General features: G+C 37.9%; 1 protein-coding gene across 1 annotated transcript; it reads left to right on the plus strand.

Annotated features, from left to right (window-relative positions):
• The first annotated feature begins 1195 nt into the window (after positions 1–1195).
• Positions 1196–16455, plus strand: LRIT3 (leucine rich repeat, Ig-like and transmembrane domains 3). Its single transcript, XM_074866918.1, has 4 exons — positions 1196–1467; positions 2658–3136; positions 10754–11059; positions 12126–16455. The coding sequence occupies exons 1-4, from the start codon at positions 1352–1354 to the stop codon at positions 13259–13261; spliced, it is 2037 nt and encodes a 678-aa protein (XP_074723019.1). The 5' UTR covers positions 1196–1351; the 3' UTR covers positions 13262–16455.
• Positions 16456–19793: the final 3338 nt, after the last annotated feature.

Consider the following 19793-nt stretch of genomic DNA (forward strand, 5'->3'; position numbering starts at 1 on the left):
TTAATCACAGTAATCTTTTTAAGTAGGTTAAGAAGACAAAGCCACTAAGACTTTAGTTTTTTGAGAGTGAGGTTTATTGGCCCAATAAGCCTGTCCCAAACAAAAAAGGCTAGTGAAGTTGTCACTGTGACTCTTACAGGATTGGACAAGGTGACACAGGGGCAGGGAGAGACTGACGCAAGAAGCGCCTAGGTTCAGTAACATAGATTTTGCACCTGGAATTCCTTTCATGAATTACTTTCCCTCAACTTCCCTTGAAAGTTTTCCAGACTTGAAATATTCTGGATTCTCCCTGTGTCAATATATTTCTATACCAAGCGTCTGTGTTGATACGCTTTGCAAAGTTCTGTTTCTGTGAATATGTTATCAAAATATTTAGCCAAACCCTGTAGAACCTGTTATCAGCTGTTAGGATTTTAAAGGAGTTTCAGGATATTTAATGTATTTTTAAAGTTTTGGCTCATACAACCTAATTAATTTGTAAGAAAGACAGCTTTTGTTTTAGTAGTAGTACATTTCTAGTGCTTGTGGCTGCACAGCAAATCCTGAAAATGAGACAAAATGCACCCTAAAGCTTGATGCTTGGGAGGCACATAAAACCAAGTAAATATTTATGGTCATTTCTCATCATTTCTCAGTCAATCGCATGGTTCTATAGGTCTGTTGTGTAATTTTCAGAAAATACCTTTCGTGATGTGAGCAATGGATTTATTCAGGATGGAAAAGATGGCTGTGTACGGATCTATTTATGAATGGTAGTATATGAACTCTTGATGATTCTCAGATTTTGAGAATAAATATCTTTTATTATGTATGCATGCATCTGAAATTTGGGGTTACAGACTGTAACTTATTTAAAATATACATGGGGTTTTTTGGTAAAAAACTTTTTTAGAGGATTTTTTAAAAGCTCTGGAATCTAGGCTTCCTATTAATTTGTAATTTTTAGTATTAAAGAAAATGCTATGCAATATCATCATGCTGTACTAGATTTTCTTCAGGAACCTTGGAACACTTTATGGACAGTAACTAATGCATAGCCTCTTAGAAGAAGCAAAGAGATATTATATTGCATACTAACCTTACAAGCTCCATATTAACATAGCCTTTAAACATACTGGATATGATTTGAAACAGAGCATGTTCTTCTGACAGAATAAAGAGTGAGCTGGTTTTAACTGATCCCTTTCAGGATACATTTGAAGGTTAAGCAAGTACACATCTCGGCTAATCTGATGTAATCTGCTGTTGCTAAATGGATGTCTACATTCACATTTGTAGCACACTGCGCATGAGTGCCTAGGAATAAAGTTTTCAAATTTTTTCATGTCAGTTCTGCTGGGAGGAAGCCATGTATCAGTTTATTTATTTCTACCTCCTAATGAGCTTCTTCGAAGAAGTGAATGGTTTTTGTCCTTCACAATGCACTTGTGTTTACCATGGCAGAAGTGATGGCACTGGAACAAGGTATATATTTTATTATTTGTTATACAAGGCAGTTTTTAAGGAAAAGGGTTGAAGAAATTGAAAAGATCACTGTCATACATTGCGAATTAGTACTAGTATAGTTGAAATAAAGGCATATATAACACTGCTGTTATATGCTTAGCAGTGTTCCTGAGTAGGAGCAGATGGTGATTATGGTTTTGTACTTAGCAAATAGCTATTCTAAATCTCCAGTTTTTGCAGAAGGCAATTTCTTTCTGCTCCATGATTTTTCTACTATTGTAATGTCCTTTCTATTTTTACAAACTAGTTGTCTACTGTAAGGTGATTCTGATTTAAATAAATACAGTAGTTTCTTCTTTTTTAATCTGCAGGAAAATAATATAATTTTTTGTAATAAAGAGGTTAATTTGAAATTTGATGATCTGGGTATTGTCATGTCAATTTTGGGAGAATCTCTTTGTCATTGCTACTTATTGTCACAACATATCTAGTGTAAAACTGCATGAGGGGAAAGTAAAATAGAGCAAGAATATAGAGAAAAGGGGGAGGAAGTTAAAGATAGGCTTATTTAGGGGAGGGAATCTTCAAGCTAATATGTGCAAACAATGTACCCCGAAGAAATGGAAACATACTGATTCTTGAAAATGCTGAGAAATCACATTTCAATGAAATCAACAGCAGCAGAAAGTTCTTAGCACCTCTGAAAAGCAAGTCATTTCAAAAAGTGCTAGAAAGCTCTCCTTCAGAGAAATATGCTAACATTTTCAGTCTATTCTGAAACGTAGTTATAGACAAATACATTGAATCTTCATCATGCACAAAAATTAGAAATCCAATATTCTGAATTTTAGTAAAACAGGTGGCACGCAGTTCCCACTTGAGATACATGCATGTATTATTCCTTATACAATGGCTTCTATTCTTCAGTTGTCAATAGAATGATGTACAGAAGATGGTACTTACATGCTTTAGAATAAAGCAAATCTAGATTTCATGTGAAAGTATCATTGCTATTTTGTATTCTTTTTCTCTAGAAACTCCATGTTTGTCTTTACAATATGTAAATGTAGAGAACTGTTTTTGATTTGATGTTCTTCGTTCTGCTAGTACTGTTGCAGAAAATAATAACATTTGCATTTATATCTGAAATGCAGATTTCTGATAAAGAAATGCCAATATCTCTCTTTTTTTTTTTTTTTTGATGCTAGGTCTGTGCTCTGTAATGATCCTGACATGTATGAGATCCCCGTGAATGTTCCTGTGGATACTGTAAAACTTCGTATAGAGAAAACTGTCATACGAAGGATTCCAACTGAAGCCTTTTACTACCTAGTAGATCTCAAATACCTGTGGGTAACTTACAACTGTATAACCAACATTGATATCAGCAGTTTCTATAACTTGAAACAACTGCATGACCTACGGCTGGATGGTAATCTGCTCTCGACTTTTCCTTGGGAATCGCTGGCAGAGATGCCCAACCTACGGACTCTTGATTTACACAACAATAAAGTGACCAGCATTCCTGCTGATGCTGGCCGGTACCTGAGAAACCTTACCTACCTGGACATATCCAGCAACAAGCTAACCACCTTGCCATCAGACTTGATGGACATTTGGCCCCCCTTCTCAGAAGCTGTCCCGTCCAAGAACACAGACGTTCTGGTGACCCAGAGAGTTGTTTTGGGTACGTTAAACAGCCTGTCTCATTCCTTATTAAAATGTACCTAAATGTTAAGTTGCAAGTGAGAGCATGTAGGGAACCAGCCTGGGATTCAGGAGAGTGGGTTTTATCTGAGTCAGTCTTCTGGTTTGCTCTGTCATTATTTATTTATTTATTTTCTGTTGGTGACAGAAAACTATAAAATGAAGATAGTGACCTCCATGTATGTTGCTATCTCAAGATTATAAAACTGAAGTAAAATCTACGAGATTCCAGTCTACAGGAATGCAGGCCATATGAAGTATTCACTATCCATATAAATGCAAGGCTTCCAAAATTGTGTTTCTGATGACATTTCCCTCATCACTGTACGTGGTTGCAACTGCAAGCATGTCCATTTGCAACTGTTTTTTCCAGTGGCTCACAAGCCAAACAAGTGCTAGAGTTGATGCTCATATGAAGCCTGTCCTGACACACAGTGCTGCAGATAGTGTTGGTGGCTCAAAAGAGGGCAACTCTGCTCTCCCAATGACTCCTGTTGTCCTTGCGTTGCTCTAAAGCTGAATGATTATCCTGATGTTTTTCCCAATTTGCATGCTGAATATGAGAGAGAGAATAGGAATCTGATCCCTATAACTTCACAGTACTTTTTATAGTATTTAAGGGAAGTATATAAGAATAGTTTGGCCAGACTGATTGTTTTCAGAATTTTGTTCCATCTCTCTAGTACACCATCACATCAGTTCTGTTTGTGACTCTGTGCTTTATCTTACACTTTTACTCCACTTCCTAGTCTTGCAGGTAACCCCTTTCTTACTTCTGCAGTCTCAGAACATGGCTGGAACAACTCTATCAATAGTGTTCTCTCCTGTCACTGTTTTGTACAAGTGCATGTTCTGATGGTTTTGTAGTATAGTGTAGCAGGTGGAAGGGAGGAAAACCAGCTGGCTGTCTCTACTGCAGTAGTTCTATACCACTGGTAAAGATCTGCCCTGCATTGCACTGCCTAGTATTTCCAATTTTTTGATCTAAACACCCACTATTCAGTGTTCATTTGTTCAGCTGCTTTGTTTCACAGCAGAAGCTGCAATTTGAAACTCTCATTCAGATGAGATTGTGTATAATTAACTTAATAGATGCAAGTAGGCTGAATGAGTTCTTCACATGCATGGTAACTGTAGGTTTGCAGCATTAATAGGATCTTCATTTATTCAGGATTAAAAAAAAAAAAAAAAGGAAAAGTTGTAAAAGTAAGTCCAGCTCAGTACCCCTTTCCCTGTCCCCACCGTGAAGGCTATAGGAGGCTGTAAAGTAGGAGCTGACTGTGCTAGATCTAATCCTCCTGATGATCTCATGTGCGAGTCCCAGAGGTTATTTGGTTTCCTTGACTTACATAGCCATCACCACTTTAAAAACAAAACAAAAGAAACAAACAAAAAAACAACTCAAAAAACAAACACCAAAAGAACCCCAAGCCACACACACACACTCTTCTCTCCTCCCCTTCCCCCTGGCAACCATCTGCAGGCTTTGTCAGTGCAGGCACTTTGCCAGCCTCCTCTAGTCCTGGCAAACCCTCTGGTGCCAGCATTTTCTCTAGAGACTTGGGATGTGACCTTTGGATCATTTTCATTTATGAACTGCAACGAAGTTTGAACACAGATCTCTGGAGGGGAACACACACTGGGTTCAAACAGCACCTTGCTTCTCTTATTTTAATGTTACGTGCTGAGGGAGGCTCTGTGCAGTCATTATAGATTTGGATCTGAGAATGCAAAATGCCAGGTAGTCCTTTCATTGTGTTGTGTTGAGTAAATCTACCTTAGGTCAGCTGTGAATAATTAGCTAAATTTTCTTTCATTGATATCATAACCCTCTGATGAATATATCCCAATGCAGACAGACAGTGCTTGCTATGTAAGAAACTCTATAGTGAATAAGAAAACATCCCCTTCCTCTGGAGTTTAGAAAGTGCAGTGCTCTTTATGTCATGGGTTATTTTGACAAGCTTACTTAGCCTCCACTAAGTGTTACTTTTATTACCTATATTACTGGAGCTTGTGAAGTTGCAGTTATGCCACTCACGCTCACTGCTAGAGGCTCATCCTTAGGTTGCTGTTGATGGATTGTTACAAAGCAGTTATTCTTCAGGAATGAATGGTTGATAGAAACTATCAAGCTAGAAATATGACCTAGGAGTTGAGATGCCTCTGTAATGCTCCAACCATAGGAGATGTTGGCTTAGAACAACAGGAGCAAGATGTGGCATTGCTTCCTGTCTGACACCCCTCCTGTCTCTGTCAGGATTGCTGGAGCCTGAGAGAGGAGAAATGTATCCCATAGATACTCTCCTCCTCCTCCGAGGTGGAGATAAGGATCACAGAGGTACGTGATCAGGAAGGATTTTGAAAAGGCCTCTATCCTGCTGGGATGCAGATCCAGATGAACTGATATGTTCTGGTTAAGTCAGTCCTGATCTTAAAGCCTGTGGCCAAACCATTCTAGAACCTTCTCTGTAACCTCTTCCAGTGTTTATCTATCATGATAGTGAGAAAGTTTCTCTTAATATCTAACCTCAACTTCCCTTACTGCAAACTAAGCTGATTACCTCTTGTCCTACATGAAATGGACATACAGAAAAACTAATTACCATCTCTTATAGTAACCTTTCATACATTTTTCTCTCCTGTTTGGCACCTTAACTAATCACACCATTTCTTTCACCAGTTTCTTATAGACTGTGAGGGGTTTTTTTTTCCCCATTTTCTACCACAGTTAATGGTTCCCTTTGGACTCCTTTGGGTTTTAAAAATCAGGTTTCTCTTAAAATGTGATGCCCACAATTGCGTGCTGTGATGCTCGAGAGTGTCCTATGTGCTCCAGCTGTTCTGTGTGGGAGCATTCAGCCTGACCTATGTGCCTACATGGAATGGTAACTATAGTCAGAGCTCTGCTAGAAGCAGGAACCCAGAGCAAATAAATGCTGGTTTTGTCTAGTCAGGAAAACAGGAGTCAGATTCTATTGGTGTAAGCAATTACGGCTTGAGTTGGCTTGTCTCCTAGTTTTGACAAAACAAAAATGTCATTTGTATTTAATTAACAAGATCAACAACAGCAAAGTGCCAAACTCAGATGTTTGTGCATATGTATTTTTTAACACCAGGAGACAATTTTATCTTGACTGAGTGTCTTGACTGAGCATCAAGAAGGTTGCACGTAAGAGAAAGTTCAGGTTCCCTATGTTTACTTCAAGGATTCTTGGAGGAGCCACAGACTACTTTTGCCAGAGGAGTAACATCTTCTTATTCCAATTCATAATCTTTGTACTTAGGAGTTCAGGGTTTTTTATTACCTCCCACAGTATGATGTTCCTCTGTGTGGATGCTATGCGAAATGAAAGAGGGTTAGGAATGATTCCTGACCAAGTGGCTCACTCTGGCTCTCATCCACACAGTTTAGGGCCAGCTCTCTTTAAAGCTGACTGGCTGTTCCATGCTTTGTAAAATTTAGCCCTGGGTTTTCTCTGGGCTCTATGGGATGCTGCAGTGACTCTAAAATGTAACTGTGTGGGTGGGGGTGTTTTTTCTTCAGTTCAAACTGCCTGAAGTAATCAAGAATTGCATTACAATGCATAGAATTGTGCTTTTGTAATATAAAATAGCAAGGGTATGTTGTGTGCCTGATGGATTGACAGGCATGCAGGATAGTTTGGAGGTGCAAAGCCTGCTGCACTTAAGTTGGGGACAAGAACAGGACAGAGAGAGCCATCCTTGGTGTGGCCTCATCCATAAGGCTTTCAGGGAGCAACCCCTGGAGTGAGAATGATGCCTGGAGCCACATCTGGATTTGTCTTGGAGAGCACCTCTTGGAACAGTTCACAACAAAGCTGTGGAGTGATCTGACAATTAAGCAGTGGAAATGACTGAGGGACCAGTGCGTGAGTTCATCTGGCCCTCTCTTGGTTACCTCTGGAGCTATAGCCTAATACTTTGATCCAAATCACAGCTAAGTTTCAGCATTGGCTGCTGTACAGAGATTGAAATTTCTGGCATTAATGATGGAAGTAGCATTTTCCGTATGGAAAATTGCATCTAGTGAGTCACTGAGAGGAACAGAGGAGTCCAGGATTTGATAGAGTGGCAGTTAGATGAGATCTTGCCTCTGTTGCATGTAGAGGTGCCAAAAATTTGAAATGCCGCAGGTCCATCAGGCTCCCAGCTGTTATGCTGGGCCATTGGGTAGATGATGCATTTCCTGAAACTACTCCCTGGCAATTACTGTATGTATGAAACACTGGGACACAGTGCGGGAAGTGGGCGTTATTGTTTAGAGTGATGGATCAAAAATTTTGTAGCTTCAGTTGGAAGAGGGCCTTGGGTAGGTTGGCCCAAGCTGTGATGAATATTTCCATTGGCCCAGAACTTGAGTGTTTCACATACCGCCATTTTACAGCAACTGAAAAGCAGTATATTACACAAGTTATGGTCTGAGAGTGGTTACTGATTTACAAAGGAAATGTTGCTTGTAGCTATTTCAAATGCTAAAGTCCATATTGACACAGCATGGGGAAACCCTGCTTACTGAGAAGACTGCAAAAATGTGCATGCACAGACACACATACACATATATTTGCCATTGTACACACAAGCATATATATAAATGTGTGAGAGTAAATTTAAAATATGCTATATCTAGAATAAAGAAAGGTTTTTAGAGCAATTTGTAATCCATATTTAATAAAATACACTGCATTGGTATATTGCAATGCATAAATATTTATTAATGTTTGTTTTTCTTTGGTTAGTATTTCTTTCTCAGGTCAACAAGCTTTCTTAATATTTCTACAAAAGAATCCAGGATTTATAAAGACTTGGTGTTCAATCAGATACACATGCCATTGCGGACTTATCATTTTTATTTTCTCTTCTTAGGAAATTATTTTCCTGAGGGGATTCCATCTCATTCCTTTATTAAAGCTCCCCATTTTTTATGGTTTCTTATTTTTTTCCTTTATTTTTAACCTTTTCTTTGTTCTTTCATGTGTTTGTTCTCACTTTTACCATCTTGTAAACACAAGCTGTTAAATTTCAGAATGCCCTTTGTAGTTTGGAAACTAGGTTTACATTCCCATTTCTGTTCTCTTCAATAACTAACCTAAGTATAATCAAATTCAGTGTTTTATCCTTGCTTCCAACTCAATAGTGCTTTCATCTTTTAATTTTGGGAATTCACATGACTTGATGACTTACAATGGCTGTGCAAGTTTACTAAAAATAATGTGAATACTGTCAGGTGTTGGCAAGACACAGATAAATAGATGAACCATGGAGGCAAGGAAGGAACTCCTGTAGCTGTATATATTATATGTATTTATATAAGTCCTGCTTCTTTAGCCAGTTCCACTGGGAAGCATGATGGATGGGGGAGATGTGACTAACTGAAATAACTCTTTCTTTGCATTAAAACACAGAAGTACAGAATGTTCTGGAACTACAGATTTCTTCTGAAGCTGAAACCAGGCCTTCAGAATGATCTGAGGTCGTCAAACCTGTGTCCCAGACTGGACTAAACAACCATCCAATCTAAGGACTATCCACCTTTGCTTCATCGTTCCTTCTATTTTGTCAATTTCTGACATTTATTGTAACAATTGTGGGTCTTCTTTGGAACACAATATGAAAGCCATGTATTTATATATATTTGGAGAAATTTCTTCACCAAAAGGGTTGTCAGGCATTGGAACAGGCTGCCTGGGGAAGTGGTTGAGTCACCATCCCTGGAGGTATTTAAAAGACATCTAGATGTGGTGCTTAGGGACATGGCTTAGTGGTGGACATGGTGCTGTTAGGTTTACAGTTGGACTCAATGATCTTAATGGTCTTTTCCAACCTAAATGGGTCTATGATTCTATTTGAAAGGCCTTTGAGAGCTGCTATATTAGAAACAATAATAAAACCCATCCTTTCCTGCAGTAAAGCTTGTAGGATGCAGAAAGGTCGCAGAAGAAATATTTTCAGTATTGTTCAACATAAGGGAGAATCTGCTGCCTGCTGTGTGGGATAGGACCCCCTGATGCTGCAAATCTGTCCTGATTAATGCTGTGGACCCAGAGTTCCTGCCCTGCTGACTGCTTGTAGCACAGCTGCCCCATGCTTCTGTCCTCTAGATCACACAGAGGCCATGCTGGGAGTTCACATGCATTTTAGCAGCATTTGTTACAGAGGAACTCTGGCAGTTGAGGCCATTTTTCAAGGGGATCCTGTCTTCTCTCTTATAACTTAAGGGAATTTAATTTTCAAATGTACATATAGTCTCTTCGTTAACATAGTGAGGAAAATTGACCCCTTATAAGCAAGTAAGAATGAAAAAAACATTACAGGAATATTGTCTTTAACTACAAACTAAAGCTTGCTAATTTAAAAGATGAGCACAAATAGTTACATACCTGTGCTTGATTGGGCAGAATTTTTAAGAGCACAAACAGTTGATGTGCCTAGATATACAGAAAACATTTGGATGGTGTCTCTTTTGCTTGTGAATGAAGTTCACAGGAAAATATTTTTTTTTTGAGATTATCTTTTTCTTTTTTTTTAAAAGAAAAGCAGTTTCCTTGATTTCTCCTTCTCCGTTCCAGTGGGCAATAAGTAGTGAATAGATGTAAAATCTCTTATGTCTGGAAGGGGTGAAATTGGATTGTGATGTCAAACTCATGGAATCTCTTCAGGTCAAGTCTTGTTTTAAAGAGTGGGGATTAATTGGGGTTTACCACAGCTTTAACCAATCACTGCTGTTGTGCTTAAAATAACCTAATCTTGGTCAGGCGATAAAAGGAAGCAGTAGTTAATTATTCATATATTCTTTCATCTACAGGTTTCTTTCAGAGCAAAAAGCAGAATTTTTCCATTAGCTGTTTTGATAATTCCTAAAGATACACATCGAACAATATTAGCAGGTGTTTCAGGGTTTTTTTTCTTTTAATTTTGGTTTAATTAATATGACTTGTCTGTTGCACTAATCAGTAAATTCAATAGCAAGAGGTTCTTGCATACCATCCCTCCTTTCAGACTGTAAGTTCTGCTTATTGTTAATACTTGACAAAAATGAAAAAAGTATGCCCAAAAGTATAAGTCAAATGAGAAAATATTTGAACTCATGAGTGATATGCTGTGTGGTGTTTCACCTGGTGAAGCCGCTGTTGCTCCGTGAAGGTCAACATAGTGGATTAATAGATACCAGCTGAGGATTTAGACTTTTATTCCTCAGAAATGTCTACTCTCTTTCACCATAACAAGTTCACCAAGAGGGAGAAGCCTCTCATTCAAAGGCTTTGGAATTGAGAAGCTAATGTATAGCCTCTAACAGAAGAGGAGAGATAGCATTCTTGTGTGCCATCATAAAAATATTGTAGTCATCAGCTTTTTTCAGGATCCTTCCCATTTTCTACTTTTCTGCTATTTTTGAATGTATTTCAGAGGTTGTCCTAAATTGAAGCCAGATTTCTAAGAATATTGGTATTGTTCAGAGCCAGATAAGAATTTTATTGGCCTAAAGTTTTTTGTCCTTAGCCTTTATCCTTTTTTCAAGGGGCAGAGATGTTGGTGTAAGTTTTTTTTAATTTCCACTCTTCCCTCCCTGCTTCAGGTCTGCAGGACAACCCATGGTTTTGTGACTGTCGCATTTCAAAGCTAATTGAATTTTCCAAAATTGTGGACAACTCAGTTGTACTTCTTGATCCATTGGTTTCATGTAGTGGACCTGAGAGCCTGGCAGGAATCTTGTTCCAGAGAGCTGAGTTAGAGCACTGTCTTAAACCATCCGTGATGACATCAGCAACAAAAATCACTTCCCCACTGGGAAGCAACGTTCTTCTACGCTGTGATGCGACTGGGTACCCAACACCACAGCTTACTTGGACTGGGTCAGACAATATACCAGTGAACTACACAGGTATAATTGCTCTTTTATAGGAAATGGGAGAGCCTCAAATTGTTGGGTTGCTTGTGCTTTGAGATAATTATAATGAGTAACAATGGACCAGGTATTGCACCAAGCTGGCACTTGTATCCGTGCAACAGCTGTTATGAAAGTCTTTGTCTAGGTCTTTATGTGAACAGGTCCAACAGACTGTTCTGATTCTGGATGTGGTCTGCAATAAGAACAATGTGCATAAAGGGGGGAAATGGATGAAGTGGGGGGAGGAGGATACAGGAAAATGGAGGTTGGAATAGTTGGGCCCTAACTCAGAAGCTGAAAAGCAGAAAGGAGAATTTGTTACTGGAATCTCCATTTTGGTCCAAAATGTTCATGCTAAAAAGCCAGTGAGGCCGTAACTGAGCCACTTAAAACTCAGCATTGTAAACGTAGGATTTTCCAAAATCATGTTTTCTGTGTTATTTGCAAATATTTATTTTTTATTTGCAACACCCATCTGGAACACTAATGAGGCTGTGATTATCTCATATATTCTAGCTGCTATGATCAATATTTATGCAGTAACTTAAATATAAACAATGTGTCTTGCTAATGCCAAGTAGTTATCAGTTATCTTAAATTGTAGGTCTGAAGAAGGTAATAGTCCAAAGTATTGACATATCTTAAGACAAGGGTAATTTCCAAAAATGTTTTCAGTGGGTAGTGTGTTCAGTGTCACTTGAAGTCAGAGACTTGTATATTTCCTCATCACTTAGCAGCTTTAAGACATTTTATTTCTCTTTATGTGGTTTTGTTTTCCTTAATGAACTGCAAATTATGTTGTAATTCTTCCAGACATTCAATTCTATTTTGACCCAAGCTGAGCTTTTTTCTGCAATAATATAATATGGCAGGGACTTCCATAGTTTGTGTAGGGGTTTGTCTGGGGGTTTTATTGTTTTGTTTTGCTTTGGGTTTTTTTTAAGTTTAATACATGTGATTCTTTCTGGCAGAAGTAACTTAAGGGTAGAAGTAGCCTAATAATGTTTACTTTCTCTTTAGCTCCCTTTTATAATATTTTGTTCTTTGCATTTTCCTGTAGTAATTCAAGAAACACCTGGAGAGGGTGTCAGATGGTCCATAATAAGCTTGACAGGGATTTCCTACAAGGATGCAGGTGAATACAGATGTAAAGCCAAGAACTTAGCAGGAATGTCAGAAGCTGCTGTTACTGTCACAGTGGTTGGTGTAGTTACTACAACGGTATCACCGCAGAAGTATGGAAGGAAGCAAGAGGCAGAGAGACAGAATACCACTGAGGAGGAATCCAAGCAGGAACCTGAGAGGACAACAACACCTCTGCCCACTACACCAACCACCACAGCACTGGTGAGCACTGAAGCATCAATGAGCACTGAAGCATCAATGAGCACTGAAGCATCAATGAGCACTGAAGCATCAATGAGCACTGAAGCATCAACGAGCACCAGGTTTACTGACAAGAAGCAATCCAGGCCTCTGTTTGATGGAAAGAAAAATTCAAAGGCAGTGACAAATGGAAACAAAAAGCAGACTGGGGCAATAAGCAAGAAAGGTGAGGAGACTTCATTGAATACAGCAGGTATGGCTGAGCAAAATGTTACTGTAAAGAACCTAAGAGTAGTCAGTGAAACTGATGAAAGAGTGACCTTAACTTGGAAGACTATCAATGTCACAAGCAACTGTGCAGTGACTGTGTTATACTCAAAGTATGGTGAGAAAGATATGTTGCCTCTGAGCACTGATTCTAGCAAAAACAAAGTCACAATTGATGGTTTGCAACCTAATACTCAATATATGGCATGCGTCTCACCCAAAGGAGTGCCACCTACAAAAGAGCAGTGCATTATTTTCTCCACTGATAGGTTAAATGGTGAAAGCAGATCTCAGTTTTCTATTCTGATATTGGCCAGCAGTGCAGCATGCGTGGTTATTTTACCTGTGATATTTTTCTTACTCTACAAAGTTTTAAAGCTTCGTGTGAAACCAAAAACTGCAAAGGAAGCTGACCTTGCAAAAGAGACCTATGTGAAATTTGAAACAGTCTCTCTGAAGCCTCGAACAGTGAATGCAGGAGAGCAGCTCTGGGCACGAAGGTGCACAGATGAGTCGGAAAGACTTCTCCTTTGTTCTAGGTCAAGCATGGATTCTCAAATGACCTTCAAAAGTGAGGGCTCTAGGTCTGAGTATCTCTGTTGAACTTGGGTGAGGGTGGAGGAGATGGAATATACAATAGGTTAAATTAATCCAAAATGACGATACTCCATTTGGAAGCAGGTTGGTACTAGGTGGTGGTCAGAATATATTATCTGATGTAATGCCATCTGCCAGATGGGTAGGGTGGTGGGTAGGAGGGATAATAGAAGAAAAATGTTGCCTGTTTATTTTCTGTTTGTGACTTTGGATGTGAAGGAACTATGTTCTTCAAAAGATAAATACAGTGTGAAATGGTTGCCTGGTTAAAGATCTTCTATTTTTTGATTTCATTAAAACATCATTCTGTTCTCTCTTCTCTTGTTTTACTGTATGATGTGCTAGTTGTATGTATCAAACATTAATCACAACCTTCATAAAAACTACGTACTTTAAAAATATTAGGAAAACAGTTTAAACTACTTCTATTGAGGTCAAAACTTTATTCGAAAATACAAGTTTTCTTCTGATATCAGCTTGTACTTTGAGTTGTCATACAGCTCTGTTTGTACATTTGGACTGCAAGTGATCTCAGGCTAATCAAGGCTGAAGCTGGGAAGCCACAGGTTATGGACTCTTGAGAGGTACAGTACACATTGTATTGTCAATTTGCAGATGCTATGGCAAAGGAGCTTCCTTAGTATTCTGAAGCTCAGGTAGTATCATTATGAGTAACTCTGTGAGAGATACTTGGTATTAATAATGTTAATTTACATCAAATGATCTTATGACAAAATCTCAGCCTTAGAATTTACTTGGATGCATATGTCTACATACCTCAATTTCAGAAATGTCGTTACAGAAAATTTTGTGGTACTGTAATAAAACACACAGTCTTATATACCTATATATTACATAGATACTGCACAACATTATGTACTACACTGTAGTAATATAATACATTTTGAGATACAGTAAGAGGAAGTATTGTCCTCAGATCATGTTGGATGTGTAATGAAGTTCAATGAACATGTGAGCATGCTTCCAAATGTTTAAAAAATTGGGTATTAATATTAGTAGTAACAATGAATACAGAATTGCCTATTAATAATAATGAATCATCTGTTCTGAGGCTGATTTTTTGTTGTCTGAAGTAAATAACAGAGCTTTTATTGTTTTAGGTTCAAATATTATGGTTAGAAGTATGTATGAATTGAGAACCACAGTTTTTCCTAAAAATTACAACTGCGTTGTTTTCTTGGACCTTTCTATGCCTAGAAGATGTTTGTTTTGCTAGGAAATTGGGAGTTTATGCCTTTCTATGTTTGTTTTGCTAGGAAATTTGGAATCTTCTCTTCCTGGAGGGAGAAATACTACTTAAAGCTACAAACCAAAGCTTGCTTAGTTAACTTTAAAATAGTGGCGTTTCTTGGTGTCACTAGTGTAGGATTAAATTTTGCCTGGTGGAATGCTAGAGGACTTATCTTGGAAGGCATAGTTTGGCAAGAGAAAAGCACTGTCAAAAAAGCCTCCAATGTAAAATCATGGCAGAAAACGAACACACTGAAAAATCTCCATAGCATCTACATGATGCTGCTTGATGGTCAGGAGTAATAGAATGAGTATTTGAGAACATGGGAGCTGTAGTAAGGAAGCAGGTGAGGTGTTCAGAAGTGCAAAATTAGCTGACCTGCACATGCTTTTAGAATTAACCTTTGTGTTCCTTTCTGTGTTACTAGTATGTGTGGTTAAAAAGTGATCTTTCTTCTTTTTCCATGGATAATTCTGATTGCAGTGAAAATGTTTTTAGTTTTCTGAGTGGAATATTTTTACTTTGACAGTCTTTTGAGATGTGGCATTTTTTAGGGAAAGCAGATTCTTTTTGTGTCAAAACCAAGGAGTTTATGATAAATTAAATTTTTAACAGGACCTGAAGCGTTACAATATTTGCCTTCTGTTTTCTGTGTACATAGTGTAGCCAGTAGTTGTTGCTGAAGGTGTTTCCAATTAAAAACACCATGTTTGACATTAGCGAGATCAATTATTTTAACACTTATCTTTTAATTTCTGGAGAACATTTGGTCTCAGGTTTTAAAGCTTTGCAAGAAATCTGAATCTAATTCTGGAGTTCAGAAGTGCTCTCCTATCACCTGACTTGTAGATGATGAATCAATATATCAGACTGAGGTGGTGCAAAGCTCTTTTGAGAGTGCTCACTTGCAAATGTGAAACCTTTTGGTTTGACTAATGCTTGTGGAATTAGCATGTCCTAAAGTTAGAAATTAATCTCTGTGACCATGTGCGCTATCAGTATATCAAAGATGGAATGTATTATAAAGGGCGTGTTCTTTCAAGAAAGCATGAGATACATTATTTTTTCCATAGTTCTTGAGACAACAGAGTTATATAACCTGGACATGCTTCTGTACCTCATGTCAGAACAGCAAACTTGCTGGGGAATTTTGGTAGGAATTTGATACAAAGGCCAAATCACACAATGAAGACATATGCCCTGCATCACTCAGGACTGGTTTAATTAAAGAGCTGAAGAAATACTTCTGGTAACAGATGCAAATTTTTATACTGTAAATTGTTAATATTAAAGATAGAATCATTATGAGATAGATTTTTGTCACCTGCAATCAATTCATATAATGTCTTCTGAAATGCAATACTGAATCAATCATCACTATGAACAGTGATTACTATAATCTATGCTGGCCTGGTAGGAGAATTTGGAGAGGATTTAATCAATTTTTATGTATCGCCTTTCACGTATTTTGCACATTGTTACCTCAATTCATCCTGCATTTCACCAAAAAGCTTAGACCTCTTTTTATACATTACTTACAATGGGTGTGTCAAAATGGGATGGTTAATGAAATAACTGAGTAACGTGAGCTGAATTCCAAATAGACCTCATTTTTATCTAAAGCTGTAGTGGGCCTCAGCACTTGTCAAGTTAACCACAGTCCTGGCTTCAATATGCACTTACTAAGCCAAATTTTAGGCATCCATGCATCTATTTTAGTCCTTGCCATTGCTCACAGTGGGTACTGTATTCCTTGCACTATCATCAGATTCTCATACTTTTCTCAGGTTGGGGATTAAGAGAGAAAACTTTTTGTGTGTGCTATGAAAATGTCTGTAATAGCAAAAACATTCAGACTTGGGCTATATCTAAGAGGCTAAACAAAGGACATTTTAAACTCATTACCTTTTCAAAGAAGTAATTAAAATACAAGTTGTTTTGATCTGAAAATAAAAGATTGTTTTTATACGTGACAGTGTTTGCCTGACGCTTTCATCTTTGTTTATAGCTTTAGACAATATGTGATGAGTGTAGCTGTGGGGACAAGAGGAAATCTGAGAAGAAATGAGAGAAAATACAAAAAGAAGGCTGAGAAACAATGGAAGGGTAATATCCTAGAGAATGCTGGGACTGCGTGCCACAAAGTCTTTTGCTTGCAATTCTGCTATGTACGTGGCAAGGGTGCTGGGGTGTCTGCCGACAGGTAGCTGTAAAACGATGGATGAAGATACTGCCAGCTTATTGCAAAGAGTGGGGGTCTATACATGCCCAGTTTCGACAAGGTGGGGACAGCTATAAAATTGGAGTGTGGAACAAAGGCACTAGGGGAATTTGAATAATGTACTTGAAGCTGGTCTAAAAGCCTGCCTGTGTCCTAATGAAAATTGCGAGAGCTTTCTGAAGAACATTGCCTATAAACTGAAAAGGGGAGAGTGAGTAGTTTATGCATTTATTGCAAGAAACAGGGATGTGCATCAGTAGCAATCTGGCTAGGGTGTGAATCCTAGACATAATGTACTACAATGGTCCATTATTTTCATCCATGTTTTTCTTTTAAAAAGCCCCAATTTGTTAGATTTGTGGCTGGGAGATAAACCGACTTGAATTTCCTTCATGAACACAGATGAGATTTCAGAATTAACCTTTTTTTAATTATCTAACTGGGTGCAGAATGGAAACATGCTGACCTGGATGCCTTTTCTCACAGAATTCATTGCATTGTTCTAGGTGTTGTAGTCAACCACAGAAGCCCCAGGCTAGCTCTGTCACTTTCCTTTTTTGAAAATGAGAAGGTTTTAATAGAGTAGGTGCTTCTCTTTTCTTTTTCAATCACTGAAAAACTTTTCCTCTGAATTCACATCAGACTGGAGGCATAATTAATGAGTCATTTTTATAAAGTATTTTTTATAAATCTGAAAGGCTCCCTTGCTAAACAGTGGCAAAATCAAGCTGAAATATCAGTCTGAAACAGCCCGTAGCAAGGAATAATTCTTTTTACAAAGCTGTGTACATTATTCATCAGTGTTCAGGATGGGAATCTTTTCAATCTAAAGGATAGAAAGCAACTATGAACAAAAGGATATCATCTTTCCCAAGACCTAAGTAAAAAAGATGCACTTTTTTCTAAGTTTCTGTTTTTTATGAGATAACATCCCAACCTTGTGTTTAGAAAAGAATGTGAAATTGCTGAAATTATTGCAGCAAGTTCAACAGCACTTGCTGGGTATGTATTTTAAATACATTTCATCTAACTTAAGGTTTGAAAGTTACCTGATTGGCTTAAGCGTGTTATGAAAGTACTTGACTGTGCAAACAACTATAACTTTAGCCTGTCATAATAGTGGAATACTAGTTTACCAACAATGCATGAATTACTACATTTTGGAGAAGATACTCTGACAAGAAAATACTTTATTCTAAAACACGATGACTATTCAAATATTTGGCACATCTTTTTAAGGAGTCAAAGGAATTTGGTAGTGGTGTGGGGGTTTTGTTTTGTTTTGTTTTTTTATGGAACTAAGGTGACTGAAAGAGGACTTGGTGAAATACCTCATGTCCAGAGAAGGCTAAAATGGAATGTGTTTTCTTCTTCTGTCGTAATACAGGAGAAAGGAGCTTTATGTATGTGTGCATTGAGGGCAGAAATAGAGTATTCCAGTGTTGCCTCAGAGTTCAAGTAGTTTCTTCTGAGGCCTCTGGTATGGGCTGCTGGTACTTGAGACAGTCTACTGGACTAGGTGGAAAGTAAGAACAATCCAAAATGATGATTACTAGTAGATTCAGTGCAACTATAATTTAAATTCAATGGGTTGCTTGTTCAGTAAACTAAACAAGTGCTTTGCTGATATATTTTTAGTATTTTCATTCATTTAGACCTACAGTTTTAGGAAACCTTTAAAGTCCTCAAACAGCTGTTTCTCTAATCCTTCAAAAAGTAAATTCATAAACAAATCTCCAGATCATGTTCTTCCTTAACTCTTTCTCACTTATTCTTTCCAGTTTGATATTATTTTAGAAAACAGGAACGAAACTATATGTATAGTGTGCTTTGTAATATTTTCCAGTCTCTAAAATAATTACACCTTTGTTGAAGAAGAAGGAAATTAGGTCCAATACCCATAAGTACATTTTTTTGTTAGAACCTGATTTAAATAATGACGCTGAAGTCTAATGCCATGGGCTGATCGGATCAATTTCTGAGTCACGTGTCTTGAATTTTATGCTGCTAAGATTTGGCCAAACGTTTGAGCCTCCAAAAATAACTTGTACCAATTACAATTTTTGTTTCATAGCCCAGTGCCTTGTGTTTAAGATCATGTGGAAGTTAAATCACAGAGGGAGAAAGAAGGCAATAGGAATATGGTGAGCAGCCAGCTATAGAGCATGGCAAATTAAATTCAGAATAATACTACTTTCTCATTTAATGTTACTTTTCCTTTTTCTTTGTCTTTTAAATTTTATCCATACTTGACTTTGGATAGAGCCTTCTTCTATGTTAGACTAATCCTGCAGTGTACTGCTAGCTTCAGATTACACATGAATGACATTATACATGGGTGTTTTTCCAGAGCATGCTCTCAGGTCTGTAGCGACCTGTTCTGGTTTTTCACTGATTGGTTTAAAAAAGAAAAATATCTGGTATTTATTGTTCTCTAGCATAAAAGTGACATGGTGGAGTGATTTCCTTCCTGCGGAAGCAGAAGTGTGAAAACAGGAATCATAACACTCCTGATAGTTCTGGGAGTCAAACTTCATAGCTGACCATCACTTACACCTTGCAATTGTAGTGTTTGCCATCGCGTCTGAATTGCATCGATATCCACAAAACACTCAATTCCTGGAGTTCTGTGCCAATCATTCTGAGTTCAGCCTAATATCTGATCATAATATTTTTTAGTCGAAGATTTCCCCAAATTATTTCTCAGCAACTAGAATGGCAGAGGCACATTTTCATGCACAAAAGTGCTGCTTATTTGTTCCTTAGCCTGCTTGAGCATTCTTTACTCTTTGACAGCGGAGCAGACATTCCCTCTGGATAGGGTAATCAGCATCAGAACAAAGCAAGCCACGTTTTTCACAAGCCAGAAAAATAACGGTCTTTGTTCTGGTCAGGCACAATGATTGAATAGACATAATGTCCAATATCTATATGAACTATTTATTTGAAACTGTAACAGGCACTTCATAAGGAGAGGTAACTAATAAAGTTCTTTGTTTATTGATAGAAAAAAGTGACATTTTCTTGTGTCTGTAACAGGGACTTAGCTCTAGAGATTGCCTGAG

The sequence above is a fragment of the Strix uralensis genome, chromosome 4 (assembly GCF_047716275.1).
Source record: "Strix uralensis isolate ZFMK-TIS-50842 chromosome 4, bStrUra1, whole genome shotgun sequence".
Lineage (NCBI taxonomy): Eukaryota > Metazoa > Chordata > Aves > Strigiformes > Strigidae > Strix > Strix uralensis.